We start from the raw sequence: 17,005 nt of genomic DNA, 5'->3' as shown, positions 1-17,005 counted from the left end.
TTTAGAAAGGTTATAGGTAAGAGGCGCACGTGATCGATGTCGCTAATGAGTAGAGCTTTGGGTCGAGGACGAGCTATATATAATATTTGTTATTGAAGAGGAAACCGTCATTTATTGTAGTCAGAGTTGGCAATAAATCTTGGCATTGTTTATTTACAACTAAGTCCACATATGATATATCTAACACTGTGTAACGATGGCCAACCATAAGGTAAGATTATTCATTTTGTTTTCAAAAACTTTACTATTTTTAGAAATATTGATGTATTTTGCCCGACAGAAAGAAAGTATTTAATAACTCATAGGATTAGTAACTTTCTTTTAAATATTCAATCTGTAGACTTTAGTTCTTATATTGTCATCTTATTTCCGTGTCATTGATTGCGGTAATCAATACAGTTTGAACGCGTTTAGAAATCCTTATGAAAGTTAATCACCATCTAATTAAGTTTTAACATTCTCGAGGATATTTTTTTTATCCCCTTTTCTGCAACTAACCCAACGACGGGCTAATTCGAAATTAATTAGAGGTATTTATGGAATAGATAACTTCATCACATAATTATCTTTTGACAGTTTTGTTCTGTTTTGCAAATGTTTTCTTATGATAAGGAAATAGAGATTTGAATGAATCTATCAGAAACCCTAAACGGCACAGGAAAGTTATCACAAGTTATTGAATTTTTGTGAAGCACGAGGTGCTGGTGCTAGTTCAAATGGAAGAACTTGGAATTCGTAAATTCGCAATTGCCAGGGGAAACGTAACATTTTCCCTTGACTCTCCAAAATTTTAAGAATGAAGAAAGTCAGATTCAACATTTTCATGAAATTGCCTTCTATAACAATAGATTACGATTCTAAATATCGTCCATGTTGAAGTGCAGATATTCTATGCAACCGTTCAATTTGATAGAATTTTCTACGGATAATACATATTGATAATTAAAGCTTTATACGGAGCTTGTATGGCGCATAAAAAGAAATCAGTCCAGGTATACATGCTTAGAAATTTATCTTCGACTTCGACACATCACCAACTTTGATGTTAGTACGACAAACCGGCAGCTGATATTGGAACCACATGAAACTTTTGAAATGAACTAATCCATGAACTAATTGTGCTTATAGGGTTTCCATATAATTGAAAGTAAAACTAAATCTTCCGAATGTTTGCCCATAGCATATTCTACGATCAATACGTATTACCGGTGTAAGCAACTGGGTGGAGTACTATTATTGCGTTCAACTGCGTATTAAGTACCAGCTGCGGTCTCTGAAAAAGATGACGCGATAAGGAATACTTAAGACAAAAAAAGATTGCTCGATCGGCCAATAATACTGAATTATATAACCCATCACTTAGGTTATTGCCTTTAATTGAAAGAAATTGAATCCCACGGCATTGTCAATGTGGGTTAGTAAAACCGAAAGAACACTGATTCGTCTTGGCAGAGATCTAATGTAAGATGGCTGTTCAATGTATCTCCAAACATGATTTATTGTCGTTGCTGTTTTAAAATCACGACTATTGCTCTTCAGTTTTATTGGGTACATACATTGTTCAAAGAGAAACATAAAGCCCGTTTTCCAGGCGTTTCCGCGGGTTAAATGGAAACAGTCCCATTACATTTGCATTAGACCGAGCTTTTCGCCGGAGGAAACGCCCCGAAAACGCGTACATGGAAAACGGGCCTACTATCTTCATTTTATTAAAAAATAAGTAGGCCGTGTAAACTTATCGTAAGAGAAGTCCGTATTCTTAAACAGTGAGCATATTCTATTTTCTGAAGGGAGCCGCGGTGGTACAGCGAGTAAGACGTTGGCCTGCTAAGGGACAACGTATAGTTGTTCGGATGGGACGAAAACCCTAGATCTTTCGAATAAACAGAACTGGAACCAGATAGTATGAGATACGTTTGGAGAAATGGTACTGAAACCTGATAGTATAGCTATAAGGTATTTCTGAATAAACGGTATTGGAGCAACATGACTATGCTTAAAATGACCTCATTGTTTTACATGTTACAAATCTTGGAGGATTAGGGTCATTGCACATTTTACTAAATGAATACAACCCGAAACACCCCCCCCCCCCCCAAAAAAAAAAAAAAAAAAATTAAATGGACCATGTTTCCGAAACAGCTACTATGCACAGTCTTTTTTATCATCATTTTCTGAATTCTGGAACTAAACTGACAGATTTTGCTTTTATTTCTAACTAGATGTAACCAGAAGAAAACATCTAGTATCTAATTAGTTTATTATGGATCTACAGTGACAATAATCTCTGGAAAATACAAATATATCATTTAAATAAAAATGTTTTAAAACAGATTATACTCGATACAATCTATGCACAACTCATCCTTCATCTACATACATTATACATACCCATGAATCTCAAATCTTTAGTAGAAAAATTGTTGAAGAATTGTATACTAGTGGACTAATTACCGTTCTCCGTACTATTGTATATAATAGTATGTTCAATGCAAACTGCGATATTTTAGTATAACGAACGTATTTACTGGCAATAAAATGTACCTGATATTCTTCATTAAATTCATGTCTCTTACAATGGCAAATCGTAAACGTCCGCTGATGTATTTGAGCAATTCTGGAGAAAAAAAAGCATTCAATTTAAACCCATGAGCGATTTATATCTAGTTTCCAGAATATCAAATAGTAATTGGAACTTGAAAACACACACATTCACAAGCATTGTCATGACTACAATCTTCAATTTATTTCTCATTTGGTGTTAACGAGATCAAATGTATTGCTCCTGTTCTTTTATTTTATTAGCTAATATTATAAGTGCGTAAGACACGTTGGCCTCTGTGAGCCAATCTGGCATAGTGAGTATGAAGGTGGACTCTGGCCAGGGGGTCCCGGGTTCGATTCCGGTGATGGTCAAGAAAGTTCAAGTCTAGTTTTTCTTTGTCAGCGGTGCAGGATTGAAGATCCTTTGTCCATGTTGACGTGCACGTTAAAGAACACTCGGCAGTTCGGTTTAGATAACACTGCTATAATCCTCCCATAATTGTTATCAACGTGGAGGGTGCTTATCATCCGGTCATATTGTATAAAAGTAAGATATCTAATCTGTTCAAGACAGTAATTCCACCGTGTTACGAAATCTTGTTCAATCTTTCACAAAACGGTTTTAATCTTGTATGACTTGTCGAACTTGATTGATATTTCGAAATATATCCCACTTCCCACCATGTTGGTTTTATTGGGGATATAGTTTGATTTGACTACTGATTAAATATGCCTTCTGATGTTTAGGCTGTTTTTGATGGGAGTTTTCATAATTACGCCCTTTATAGGCCAAAATAATTACCGGATATTTGAATATAAAATCGAGTCTAACTTGATCTTCGTGTTAGAAAATATTATTTAGTATTTAGATGTTATAATATGCACATTATTATATGACAATATTTAAAAGATCAAAGCAGATTGGTAACATATGTTTTATTTTTAGACAGTTTTAATTCGTTTACTGGATGGTAATTGTCCGAGCATTTTGGGGGAAACAGATTCCTGGAGTGAAAGAATATGGTTCTTGATATCTCGCCACTCTTTATATTAATCATCATTACAGTGACATCGCAACCATAGGTCATCTCATTTGTAGTTTTCTCTATCCTTAGGTAGATCATTTTCTTTCTATTCTGAGAGTAAAACCCAAGTGGCCTTTCTCCGACATAACAAGGAGCAAATCAAAAATCGATGCGACCTGGAGATTCATTATTTCGCATAACAAATTTTGCGTTCAGTTTCTTTGTAAGTATTCTTTTTGGTTAAGAAAAATAATAAAAAATATTTTATCCCGGGTAATGGCTAGACACTTAGGGTAGTGATTGCCAAAACAATAAAAATCTTAACTTCTCGTTGTTTACACAATGTATGACGTAAACAACGTCATTGACATTTCTTGTAAGTATTCTATGACGACAGCGCTATATCAAAGAATGGTTAAATAGATTAATTCGGTTGTTTGATCTTCTAAACTTAATTATTACCGACTCTCTTCTTTTTAACACGACAAGAAATTAAACGTCTTAGCCAAAGTTGTTAGTTCACAAATCTCATACTTGGTTTACACGCGTTAAGCTTTACACTGTTAAATCAAGTGTTAGAATTAAAGTCATAATTTCTGGTTGTTCTTGGAATCGAGTATTATCTTCAAATCAATGCTGGGTGCGTTTCCGGTTTGTTCACGAAGGAATTCGAAACTTTTTGGACATTCATGCGAGACGTTTATTGTTACCAAGGTAGGATTGAAGAGGGTATATTACAGACCATTTTACTAACTCTTAAAGTTCAGTTGTAGTCATTTTAAATGTTATAATCTATACACTGTTAAAATTATTATCTATTTTTACCATTTTTAAGCCGACAGAAATGTTACCATCATTATAACTGTACTTTAACATTTCCTCTAGCTATTATACATTCAAGGCAAATTTACCTGTCTGTACATGGAGTATATGTGAAATTACCATAAGTCAATTTACATAAATTGGTAAAATAACATTGTAAAAAAAACCCCATGCTGTGTAATTTGAGAGAGTTTATGTAATTATACCTCATTACAAATGGCAATATTTCTGCAAGTAATTTTACCATTCAAGTGTAGGTTTACAATATTATGTAATTTGCCGAGGTAAAATTACTGAAGTGAATGTGTATGTCCCCACTTGACTAAGTAGTCCCATGTTCGATCCAGTCGAACACAGAAAGATTTGGGGACCTTTCAGTCGAGCATATAGAACAACATTGAGAAAATGGAAAGAGTAGGTGGAATGACACTGTCCAAGCCAAATTTCCCCCACAACACAATATCGCATAACCCCTTCTTCATTAGCCAGTTCGGTGCATTCAGATTTTCAATAACATATTTCTCTAAAATAGACTAAACTGACTGACCGAACACTAATTCGACGTGAGGTCAAATCTAGTGGATAACGGATGTGGCCACTATTTGACAGTAAATTTACAATTTGCTGTAAAAATAATATTCCAAATGGTATTTCTGTTAATTTTCAGCTCATATTTTGTAAACTTGACACATGGCACGGTTGTATTTGTACATTACGTTTGATGTAATCTGAACCATACCGATCATTAATCGTATTATCATAAATACACCACGTCAAACACAAATTTGTAAATACCAACGATCTTAATTCATGATTCGCGGTGGATTTTCCACAGCCCGTGTTCCCTTGTCAGTGATGCAGATCTGGGGTAGGCGGCTGGCAAGGAAAACGTCTAGTCTTTCGGATTGTACCAACAACCATTGGCAGCAATGTTAAAGTCCCCGTGCTCAGTAGCCCATTTGGCTTAGAAAAGCACGACGTTAATCCCCATTTTATTGTGTTTCCTAGGGACGACGTGAAACAACACTATTTTGTACACTTAGGTCCGCTCTAATTGTGGTTTTACAGGACATACAAATCAAACTAACAAGACCAGACAAAATCTAATAACTTGTTATTTAATGTCATTAGTTGTTTGGTCTCTAGTGTTTTAACCTTTTCATAGAGTTTTAAATTTAAAGCTGGTTTGAGTTCAGTGTCGTCTAGTGTCTGGAAAAATTTGAAGCTGTGTTTGTAAATCTAGTTTAATGTGTTAATGACATAAGCACTGGATGGTAAATTAAATCCTGGCTGTATATATTTTGCTGTTCAGAACTGCCCCTTTCCTGTACAGATTCAGGTTTGTTGTAACCTAATTTAATCACTATGTTTAAGTAAGAGAGACAGAAATGTATGCCAAGAACTGTTTCCATTTGAAAGAGTCAGTATAATATGCCCTTTAGTGGTATAAGACTTGAATACAACACTTGCCATAGTGATTTTCTTTTAATTATAGTATTCGATTTAAGCTCGTTTAATAGCGGGTTATTAAAAGAGCATCTTAATATATCAGCGGATGCTGCAAGATTACTTATTTCCAGAGATTCTTTTAAAATGACACATGTAGGTCAGAGTAATCTTTTCATGTTGATTATCTATTCAGCTAATTTTGCCTCGAAATCAAAGACGGATCCTAGTCACTATGTGTAAGATGTCTTTAGATTTTAAATACGACCAAGGCGTATTAAAACATCTTAGTATGGTAAATGTACTTACACTTTTGTAAATAAGAAAATAAATCACTGAGATATACTTTTCATATACGCATGAAATAATTAATTTTAAAAGATTAATAATAAAACAAACCAGCGGTTGCCAGGCAAGATACGCCCACATTTTGCAAGAGATGGATTAGGAGACAAGCTAAAAAAGGCCGATTTTTCGTACAACCAGCGGTCATAATCCAGGAAGTTATAGTCTGAAATGCACGAATATCGAAATGTTCTGAGATATTTGGGACATAAAGATATATTTTAAAATTGGTCAAAATCGGATAAAATTGTGACTTCTAGAGAGTCCACAACCTTGGTATTACATACTATTACATTATTTGCGTACAAGGGGCGGCCATTTTCACCGGCAATTTTGGTTCGATTTTCACGAAATTCGAACTTAACCATCATTAGGCTGTAACGGTGATGTATTCGAACGGTTCTTTAAATCAAATAAAAACGTGATTTTTAGTACAATATGCGTGGATATCGAGAGGAACCAATATCAAAGTCGGATCAAAATTGTGTCCTCTAGAGGGTCCACAACTTTGATATACCATATATTTACAATATTTGCATACGAGGGGCGGCCATTTTGTCCGGCAGTTTTGGTCCGATTTTTACGAAATTAGAACTCAACCATCATAAGGGCGAAACGGCAATATGTTCAAACGGTGTTTTAAATCGGATAAACATTGTGACCTCTAGAGAGATTACAAGGTAAAAACGCTATTTTTCATACAAACAAGGGTCATAATTCAGGAAGTTACGATTTGAGATGTGCGAATAGCGACAGTAACCAAGATTGTTGGGTTATAAAGATGTATTTTAAGTTTCAGCAAATCGGATCACAATTATTGTGACCTCTAGAGGGTTCACAACCTTGATATAGCATATATTTACGTACGAGAGGTGGCCATTTTGCCCGCCAGTTTTGGTCCATCTGCGCTCAACCATCATTAGCTTTTAAATTGTGACCTCTAGAGGGACCGCAATCTAAAAACGCGATTTTTCGTACAATCAAGGGCCATAATTCGGGAAGTTACAATCCGATATGCGCGAATATCGACAGGAACCAAGATCTTTGGGTTATAAACACGTATTTCAAGTTTCATCAAAATCGGATCAAAATTGTGGCCATAATTCAAGAAGTTACGATCCGATATGCGCGAATATCGACAGGAACCAAGATATTTGGGTTATAACTTATAAACATGTATTTCACGTTTCATCAAAATCAGATGAAAATTGTGATCTCTATACGTACTCTTATAATTACACCCTTTTCTGCTCCAGTCAACTTTTTGTTCATGGTTCTAAAATTCAACCTTAGCTTTAGACTGCTAATATGTATACATCGTTGTTTCGCATTTTCACCTAGATGTTTCACAGAAGAACAATAAAAGCATTCCATTATATTTTTAACAGAAAAAAAAGGTGTTATACATGCAATCAAATACAAATATATAGAAGAATAAATTTTAAGTCAGCCATGTTTATTTCCCAAAGGTATAGAATATTCAGATTGATGTGTTTCACAGGTATTGACATAATCCATGAATAAATACATTATTTCCATTTGAAATTGTCATTAGTTTTTTTAATGGGTTTATTCTGAATTTAAATGCCAAAGCTCCGATAATCTCTGTGGAATTGTCTGCAGACTATTTATAGCAATAGGTTTACAAATTCACTATATGCCACTTTTGCACTAGCCATAATGCCATATATAGGTATGTCAACACTAAGACTTGGTTCAAATTTGCAGCGTTGGGGTTAACAGGTTGGTGTATTTGTTAGTAAGGTATGAAGTGATACAGAGGGATGGTACACAGAGAACTCTTTCTTGGCAAATTGAGCTCGGCATGGGGGTCCTATAATTTTCTAACAGATTATATAGCAATATCGGATGGCACCAATTGCTTACTCCCACACGTTCAAACAAGTGCATTTTAAAGATTAAAGAACAATTAAACTTCCTGGAATAATACTTTAAGATGCAAATATTTAAATGTTAGGACGAAAACAACCAACTGATATCTTCCTTATTTTAGTGTCACAGTGAATAGCAGTTATTATTAGGAACATGGGTTCTAATTGGACTTAAAAAAGGAAACATCCAAGATACATTTCACAGAATTTATTAGGTTAATTCGGTGTGGAATATTTTCAAAAAAATACCAACATCGAATTGCCAGAAGTGGGGCATCTAAGTGTTAAAAAGTCTTTTAAATCTGAATACAAGCACTAAAATTTGCATGGGTGTCCGCTTACGGTCATTGTTAAAGAATATCCCGTTAGTCACTTGGCTGCCATTTTCGGCTTTTCTTTCACAAAATTTCAATACTTTACAGATTGAGAGGATTTCTTTACGTCCACATTTTACTGTGGACGTATAATTAGTAATTGATATAATTATGATATTTTGTTGTATATGCATATAGTCTTAAAAATGTATTACAACAGGCAGAGCTATAGCCGTTATTTTTATTAATGATTCTTTTCTGGATATTCAAATTGCTAACTGTTCCGCATCTAATAGTTCACCACTCTCTATAATTATTTATGAAGTAAGATGTCCGTTTAAATACGCCTTGTAGAAAGATTGGTACTAAATCCATTTAAAATATCTAGCGTTTTAAGAGTTTACATTGCTGTATAATCTTAAGTGCAGAAGAACCGCATAACAATCAACTCGAACCCTAGAATACAAACCCACGGACAAGACACATCACACACATACACCAAAACACGGACATGTAAATATTAGGTAATAAAAGTAATTGGCACCTAATGATATAAGGTACGTAAAAATCCACCAACGTGCAGTCTGATTAAAATACAGATCTATATTTCGTTTCGTTTTTTTATGCTTTCGATGGCCTACACTACATAAAAATCGAACCCTAGAATACAAACCTACGGACAAGACACATCACACACTAAAACACGGACATGTAAGTATTAGGTAATAAAAGTAATTGGCACCTAATGATATAAGGTTTCGCCCAAAATGAACGTAAAAATAAATCCTACCAACGTGCAATCTGATTAAAATAGAGATCTATATTTCGTTTCGTTTTTTTTATACTTTCGATGGCCTACACTACATAAAAATCTGACCGGTTGTAGCGATAGGTTGCGTCAGAGGTCATACGAGCGGCTTTTCACCCTATGACGTCAGACATTTGATTAACCAATCAGTATTGATGTTACTAGTGGATTACCCACAGTTCCGTACAAAACACACCTAAAGCTCGTCGTAACAGGCCGTTTCATTGGCTAATCCCTCACACCATTCAGAACACGTCAATGATAACAACTCTTCCAGATCCTAGTGTAGTAAAGACAACACTTGACAAACCTCGGCAGATTCCGTTACTCTACATCTAGTCTCGGCTGTATGACGGTAAGTGATTTGTACCTACGCCTATACAATTGCGACGGCGACGCCCGACCCGCGAGCACCGCAGCCCCCCCCCCCCCCAGAACATTTTGAAAATTGACTCCCTTAGACTCGATTTCTGAGCACTTAAAAAATAGTTTCGGAGATTTGATACACTATTAGTTTTGGCATCTTGTTAAACCATGGATTGATTAATACCCTGTAAAATCGAGATCAAAACACTGCTGCGGCTGACCCGCAGAAAGAAATATACTCATAAAACAATCAGAAAGACGATTTTGTAAACCTACGCACCATGATATAGTATTGGCACATGGAAAAAACCTTGTCAGCGATTTTCAAAACGTATGTATGTTGCCGCCCAGTCTTCAACTTTTGGGCTCAGTAGGCGGCACAGTAGCCTAGTCACCATGTTAAACGAGGCTCTGTGCGATGCGGCACCGTCTTACTTATTAGGAAAACTTGCCGCTTTTAAAAAGAAGTTATCAAAATAGCGACGTTCGAAGCGTGTGTAGAATTTTCGGTGAAAAGTTGTCCTTGTTTGAAGAAAATCGGATAAACATGAAAGAAAAACAGCTTCAGACTTTGAAATATTTGTATGATAAAACATTATTCAAAGGCATCGTCATGGGCAACGCCGTTGGTAATCCGGGGACTTGAAAGTACTTCCAATGGCGGATTTCGTCGTACAGCCGAGGCTAGATGAAGGGTACTGGAATCTGTTGAGGTTTGCCGAGTGGTAAAGACAAGTAAAACGAAATTTTGAACTATAAAAACGAAACGAAATAGGATCTGTGTTTTAATCAGATTGACCAGCGCCAGGATGTTAATGCTTAAATCGCCCCTCCCTTTCGCGCCCAAACACCTATGTATTGGGTACAAATGAGTCGTAATCTAAAAGATGCAACAGACCCTCTCGACAGTCGTCTGCTGAATGAACTTTAGACCCCATCACAGCAAACGAGATCAACAATAATCTTTTAGAGGCCTTTAGTAACTGCATAGAGCAATAAACAATAACACAAACTTCTGGAAAAACAGCTACCAATTTATTCAAACGAGTTCTCAAAAACGGGGTAGAATGTGTAACTAATATCTATAATACGATCCTAGTTCATTCATAAACTGTAAACAATACGTCCATCTCGTCTGTACCCCGTCCACAGTCAGTTCATATCAAGTTCAGATCGGGTAAATCTGACAATTCAAAGCAGCCCAAAGACGTCCGTAGTCAGTTTAAACCTGTTCGTAACTAGTTCTAGCTCATTCCCAATACGTCCACAACTGGTTCTAACTAGTTTCTAACACGATATAGATTAACCCCCTTCTCATCTCGTTCCCATTGCGTGTGCAATCCCGTCCTGGGTTGAGGGCTATAAAAACCCAGCGCGTTCTTGCCTAGTTGGGATGGCCTATTGGTCTAGAGTGTCGCGCTTCATCCTCTAGCTGTCCGGTCATCGCTGGCTTGTGGTTGTGGTTTCGATCCCGGTGTGGACGTATGTGGCTTGGAGATAGGGGCGCCTTCTCAACCTCGTGGGTTTACTCCGGGTACCCACAGGAAAGACCCCTATGCATGCGCTAAGATAATAAAAATGAAAAATAAGACTTGTCTGCGGTATCACCTTCGGTGGAAGCGGACGTTAAACACTAAAAATAATATTGCCATTCATCATTCCCGTCCAAGGCTTCAAGCTGTGCAGATCAAGACATTCAAATATAGCACTACAGTAGCCTCCTGTATTTCATCATACCTCTAAAGAGAACTACCAGGAGGACTCCCCGTGGGAAAGCAGCCACTGGTCATGCCCGAAGATCCCCAAGCTCCAGCTCCTCCTAAGGCCAACCAGACCAGACCCAAATTGCTGCACCTGTTCCTGGACCCTTTAGATCTCCACACTCTGCCTCAGCACATGAATCAGCAGTAAAAGTTCCCGAAGAAAAGACTCACACCCATCTCACGCCTGAGCAAGAAGTCATGGTGGAATGGCTCAAGGCCAATGAAGTCCTCTTTAACACATAACTTGAAGCAAGCAGAGGTTATGGGTGTTAACACCGAGGAGCTGAACATTAGTTTACCAGCTTGAGATCACAAAACACCAAGCTGAGGAAGAAGAAGTCTGGTGATGGTGCTCCTGAGCTCATAGAGGGGGTGTTGGGCAACTTTTCCTACAATTGCTAATTGATGCTCGGTCACGCAACATTGTAACACGTCCATAGTAGGATCGAAGTACGACAATTCCGTTCTCACACAGTTTGAGCCCGTTTGGCAATATTTTCCAGGACGCAATGAGAACTGGTTTGGTGTGATGGGGGTTTTAGGAGTGACAAACTAATAATGTCGATTATATGGTAATGAAATACGAAGTTCTGTCACTAAAACTGGGAACATTTTTAATTTTTAATTATATATACGTGTTAATGCTGATACTGGAAATGCTTCAACTTGAATTTTAAAGACATGATTATCCACTTCCCAGCAACGACCTATCGAGCACGATGTGTATATGACGCCGTGAGGATGTGCGAATATTGATTTATTCCAGGCGTTATTTTTAACGAATTCTATATTGGTATGTATAGTACGTGTAGTATATGACGCTTGTTTATATGTTGCAATATAAATGTCTATGGCATTCACATGAAATATTATTCTAATATATTTCAGGTCATTCCAGAGGATTTTAACCCAAACATGGATCAGTTCGCGGAGTATGTGTCCTACAAAACTTGGCTGCACAACAACAATTTCACGTATTTACTTCAACCATCGTACAATTTTTCTGGAGCAGACGACATCTTAAGGGAATTTGAGGCCAGTTTTTACACGTTTAGTAATTATACGACTGTTATTCTGTTGACGTTGTACATTCCTACGTTTATTGTTGCCCTTGTGGGAAATATATTGATCATCTTGACAGTGTTCGCAGATACACCCGTTAGGAAAACCAAAAATTTTTACCTGATAAATCTGGCTGTATCAGATCTGTGCATTACACTATTTTGTATGCCTATTACGGTTGGAACAATTGTGTATAGAATGTGGGTCTATGGAGAGTTCCTGTGCAAGTTTACAGCTTTTCTACCAGGTAAAGTAAAGCATAATGTGGAGTTTTAAAATGTCATGAATTATATTATGATGTTAGGCGTGTTGCTACGACCTTCTCTTGTTTCCATTTCCAACTGCCACGGGATATTAACGTTCTGCCAGTGGTATACCCAGGATCTTGGGTGTTCATACCACTAAAACGACTGTCTTCCATTGCCGGGACCTCTGTCTGCACCAATGACAAGCGGATACCTGCACCGATTAAACCTAATCCTAAACCTTAGCGATTGAGTCGTATTTAGCGGTTGCGAACATTAAAAAACACAACACAATTCATATAGAAAACAATCACTGGTTTATACACATATAGCACGACGTTTTCAAGTACTATAAACCAGTGATTGTTTTACATATAAATTGTGTTGTGTTTTTACTAATTAAACCATGCTATTATTTTAGTGCTGGCGTTTTGTTATCAAGGATCTGTAAAATATATCCACAATCTATGCAAATCGTTAGGGGCATATGCCCAAATTGCCATAAATGTTTCGACGTCCTATGTCATACAAAAATTGCACTTTTAACTATTTATTTTACTCAATTGCAATTTATGTTCCTTATAAATAGCCAAATTATACGTATCATAAATACAATCTTAAAATATTTTTAAACCTGATTATTCTACGACTACTATCTGCTTTTGGGACATTTAAAACAAAAAAAAACGCGTAAAAGATCAATAATACAGCAGAAATAGTAAATCCACAAATAATTATTATTGTAGTGCTAAGGACAGTGAAAAGATCATTACTGCAAAAGAGACATGGGTCGATAGATTTATTCTGCGGCTTATGCGAACTTTATTTCCCATTAAAATAATGTCCCCAAGCCTGTCATGTGGTTTTATGACTTCTCTATTTACATTCTAATCTCGGTAAAATTAGAACAAGCGGATTTTCTGTACTGATTACTTGTCGCTTCGTATATATGTTATTCGAACATCACCATTGTTAGAATCCGATCCAATTAAAGGGTAGTTGACTCTAGTTGTATTAATAAATGGTGGCAGTACAAGCAATGGAAATATATTAGTCCTCCTTAATTCAAGAAATGTATCTATATTAAAGTTTTGTATATATCTCTATTACAGGTGTAGCTGTAGCCTCCAGTATTTTTACACTAACTGCCATGAGCATCGACCGTTACATCTCCATTCAACATCCGACTAGAAACCACTGGGTGACCTCTCCGGCTCAAGCAGTTGGGATTATCTTCGGCACCTGGTTGGTATCCAGTATTTTAATGGGTCCAATCATGTACATCCGCCAAATTGACACTTTGTCTATCCCAAATATGGCACCAATGAAATTCTGTATCGAAAACTGGCCACAAGATTACGACCGACAGGCTTTCAGTATTTTTCTCCTTTTTGTGATCTACGTCATACCAAGTTTTACGTTAGCCGTCTGCTACGGTCATGTGGGGCGTGCTCTTTGTACCAAGGAGTTGATTCGTGACACTTCCGACAGTTCCACAGAGAGACTTTTTTCCCGAAAGAAGGCTGCAAAAATGCTCATTCTTCTTGTAATTATTTTTATGATTTGTTGGTTGCCATATAACATTTTATCATTGTCTATTGACCTTACGCAAAGAAGTGGTTCTCTCTCCATGCTGCCCTTCTCGCTGTGGCTAGGCCACGCCCATAGTGCTATTAATCCTGTCATGTACTGGTCCCTGAATCGCAGGTTCCGTGATCGAGTAAGGGGCCTAATGAAATATATCAGAAACAGTAATGCGTTTATGTCCAATCCTGGGCCAGAATTTGTGTAAACAGTTGTAAAATTCCTCTTAATTGGTCAACTAATGTAACATAATTAAAGCAGGAATCAATTTAATGAGTTCCTTTAGAAAATTTATTCTAACAGAATTCTCACAAAAGCTGATTATCAAATTATTGAGTCTATACTTGGTCCATATATGTTTTAACTATGGGTATGTACATATGATAGTGTATTGACAAAGTGGGCATTCAATTCCTTTCTGCCTCTAAAAATGTAAAATATAATGTTTTGTTATATCTTTTAAAGTATCACTTCGAAGGTTTCTTATCAGCTGTATATACTGATCTGGTGGTATCCCCGTTACGGTTCATGTTTTCTAAAGATACAAACAATCGTTATGTTCATCCAATTTTATTTTTTGTATGTTTTATTTTATGTTTGAGTATGATCTAATAATAATGAGAAGATAATATTTTCTTATCTTATATAAAGAAAAATAATGCGACTTGAGGGACATCTTTGCGCTCTGTGGCCTAGTTTAATATTTATATGATCCAGGGTATGAGGCTTAGTAACATATTCTGTGGCCCAAATGATTTGTTTAGAAACGACAGTTTCCTATGTTTTATTGAGATCGTTATGATGAAAATTATGTCAAGGTATTACTACTCGAGATAGGGTATGTGTGCCCTTTAATATACACCTGATACAACTTTCAATTGTTGGAATTTACAGATGTGTAGTCCATTTGCTGTCGTTACTAGATTGGACGTTTGTTTTATTTTTGAGATTTGTGATATAACTCTACCAAATTATGATTTGAGATTAAATTATTGTAAAAAGTTGAATAATGTATTTGAAAATAATATAACATTAGTGTAAATATGTAATATATTATATTGTCTGTATTGTAACCGGTGATAATTATATTAATTCTAGTACATAGATTAGGTTATCGCACGATAGTAATTGATTATGTTACTAAATGCTACTAACCAAGGGATTGATTAACATGGGTTTTGCCGTGTACAGTTTCTGTCCAAGTTGAAATAATTATGCGCTAATAATATTATATACTTAAACGAAGTAGTAATACCAGTCGATTTATTTATAAAGTGATAATATTTTTCGCTACTTTATTTTATAAATTGTATAAATCAATAGTATACCATTCGTTTGGCTATTTTTGTAATAGTGCCACTTTAAAGGGTTGTTTGGGACAGTGAAAACTAATTAAGATTGAAATACAATTTCTTTTTATTTTTTGATGAATTTTACATGGAATTGTTATCTAGCCAACTTTATATCCACAGTCATAATCGAAATGTTTACATTGATGGAAACCAATTTTCTTTGTCCAACATGTAGATCCTAAGCGTTTGATAGGTAAAACTTTCGACCACCCTGCTGTTATCTCACGTAGAATAATCTCCTGTCCTGCTCTTGATATTCTTTAGATTCGAGAATTCCAATCAAATATGAACAATGTCGTGACCTAAGTGAAAGTGAAACGTCCTAAAATATGCCTATAATTTTTGATATTTGTGGGAATATATAGTGTGTTGTTGAATAAAGCCAATAGACGGTTTCACAATATTTAAATTGTTTTTTTTTAATAATTTGTTATTGTTTAAAGTTAATTTCTTTGTTACATGCATGAACATAATCCAAGACCAAACACTATTACTTATTTTGTAAGATATATAAAAATCAAAATGTGCATTTTTATTTCAAAATTGTTTTAGTGGATATCAGGCTCTCGCATGGAACATTTGGCAAAGAGCTGCTGTAGGATAGGTTTCATGCATGCAATGATAGAATATTGTCTCTCGCTTGTTAACAGTGCCTTACGAAAGCTTAATATTGCTCATGATGCCAAGTTATTTAAATTATTCTTCTGTAGAGTTATTGAGCAGTATAAATTGTTGCATTTCCATATTTCATTTCTATGTAAGCCCCGTGGACTGTTTTAAGATTGGTTATGTCTGTTAGTCTGGTATGTGTTTGAAGAATTTGTGTTATACAGTTCATGAAATTATATAATTTGCTATGTTATATGTAATGTGGGAATAAGTCTCTCTTTTGTTAAAAATGTTTATATATACTCGTGTGTCCTATAACTTGTGGAAATAAAGCTTTGCTACATATCCCTTGTGATATTTCGTGATGGTGTTTAATGTAACACAGTCGATGCTGTTGATCCCATGTCACGGCTCCAAATGGTGCTTAATGTAACAGGTATAACACTTCGGCCTACAGTATGTGTTGTCAAACCTGTGAAAACCGTGCTTTAAATATATATAACGTCTCTCGAAGGCTATTTAGTCTGGGGGCTCAGTGTGGGGGGGGGGGGGCACCAAACCGAACTTTTCTATAGTAAAATTTTGCTTAGAAAACGTTGACAAACAACAGGCAGTGTTTTACGGATGGCACAAAAAGTAATCTCAGATTGCCCATATCTCGTTTATTTCTCAACGGATCTTCTGTGGGTTTTCATTTATGGATTCTTTGGACAAATCCCATATGTGCTCTGACTGACGGTTTTTCGAAATTCGGAAGGTCGCTCGATTAATATTAGCATCAAAGATTTGAGAAAGTTTTCTTCACCGTATTTTCGACATTGAAGATGG

The 17,005-nt window shown here is 36.0% G+C and overlaps 1 protein-coding gene across 1 annotated transcript; it reads left to right on the top strand.

Moving 5' to 3' along the window:
* On the top strand, positions 1-16,510 carry LOC126818517 (QRFP-like peptide receptor). The gene is made up of 3 exons (XM_050545983.1): positions 1-211; positions 12,214-12,634; positions 13,745-16,510. Exons 1-3 carry the CDS (start codon positions 197-199, stop codon positions 14,422-14,424), a joined length of 1,116 nt encoding a protein of 371 aa, XP_050401940.1. The 5' UTR covers positions 1-196; the 3' UTR covers positions 14,425-16,510.
* The last annotated feature ends 495 nt before the right edge of the window (positions 16,511-17,005 follow it).

This window comes from Patella vulgata, chromosome 4 (assembly GCF_932274485.2).
Source record: "Patella vulgata chromosome 4, xgPatVulg1.2, whole genome shotgun sequence".
NCBI lineage: Eukaryota > Metazoa > Mollusca > Gastropoda > Patellidae > Patella > Patella vulgata.
Note: the sequence above shows the minus strand (reverse complement) of the source record. Positions and strands in the feature narration are given on the sequence as shown.

Coding starts and splice junctions, on each gene's coding strand:
- LOC126818517 (XM_050545983.1), top strand. Junction 12,635..13,744: donor GTTTACAGCTTTTCTACCAG/GTAAAGTAAAGC, acceptor TCTCTATTACAG/GTGTAGCTGTAGCCTCCAGT.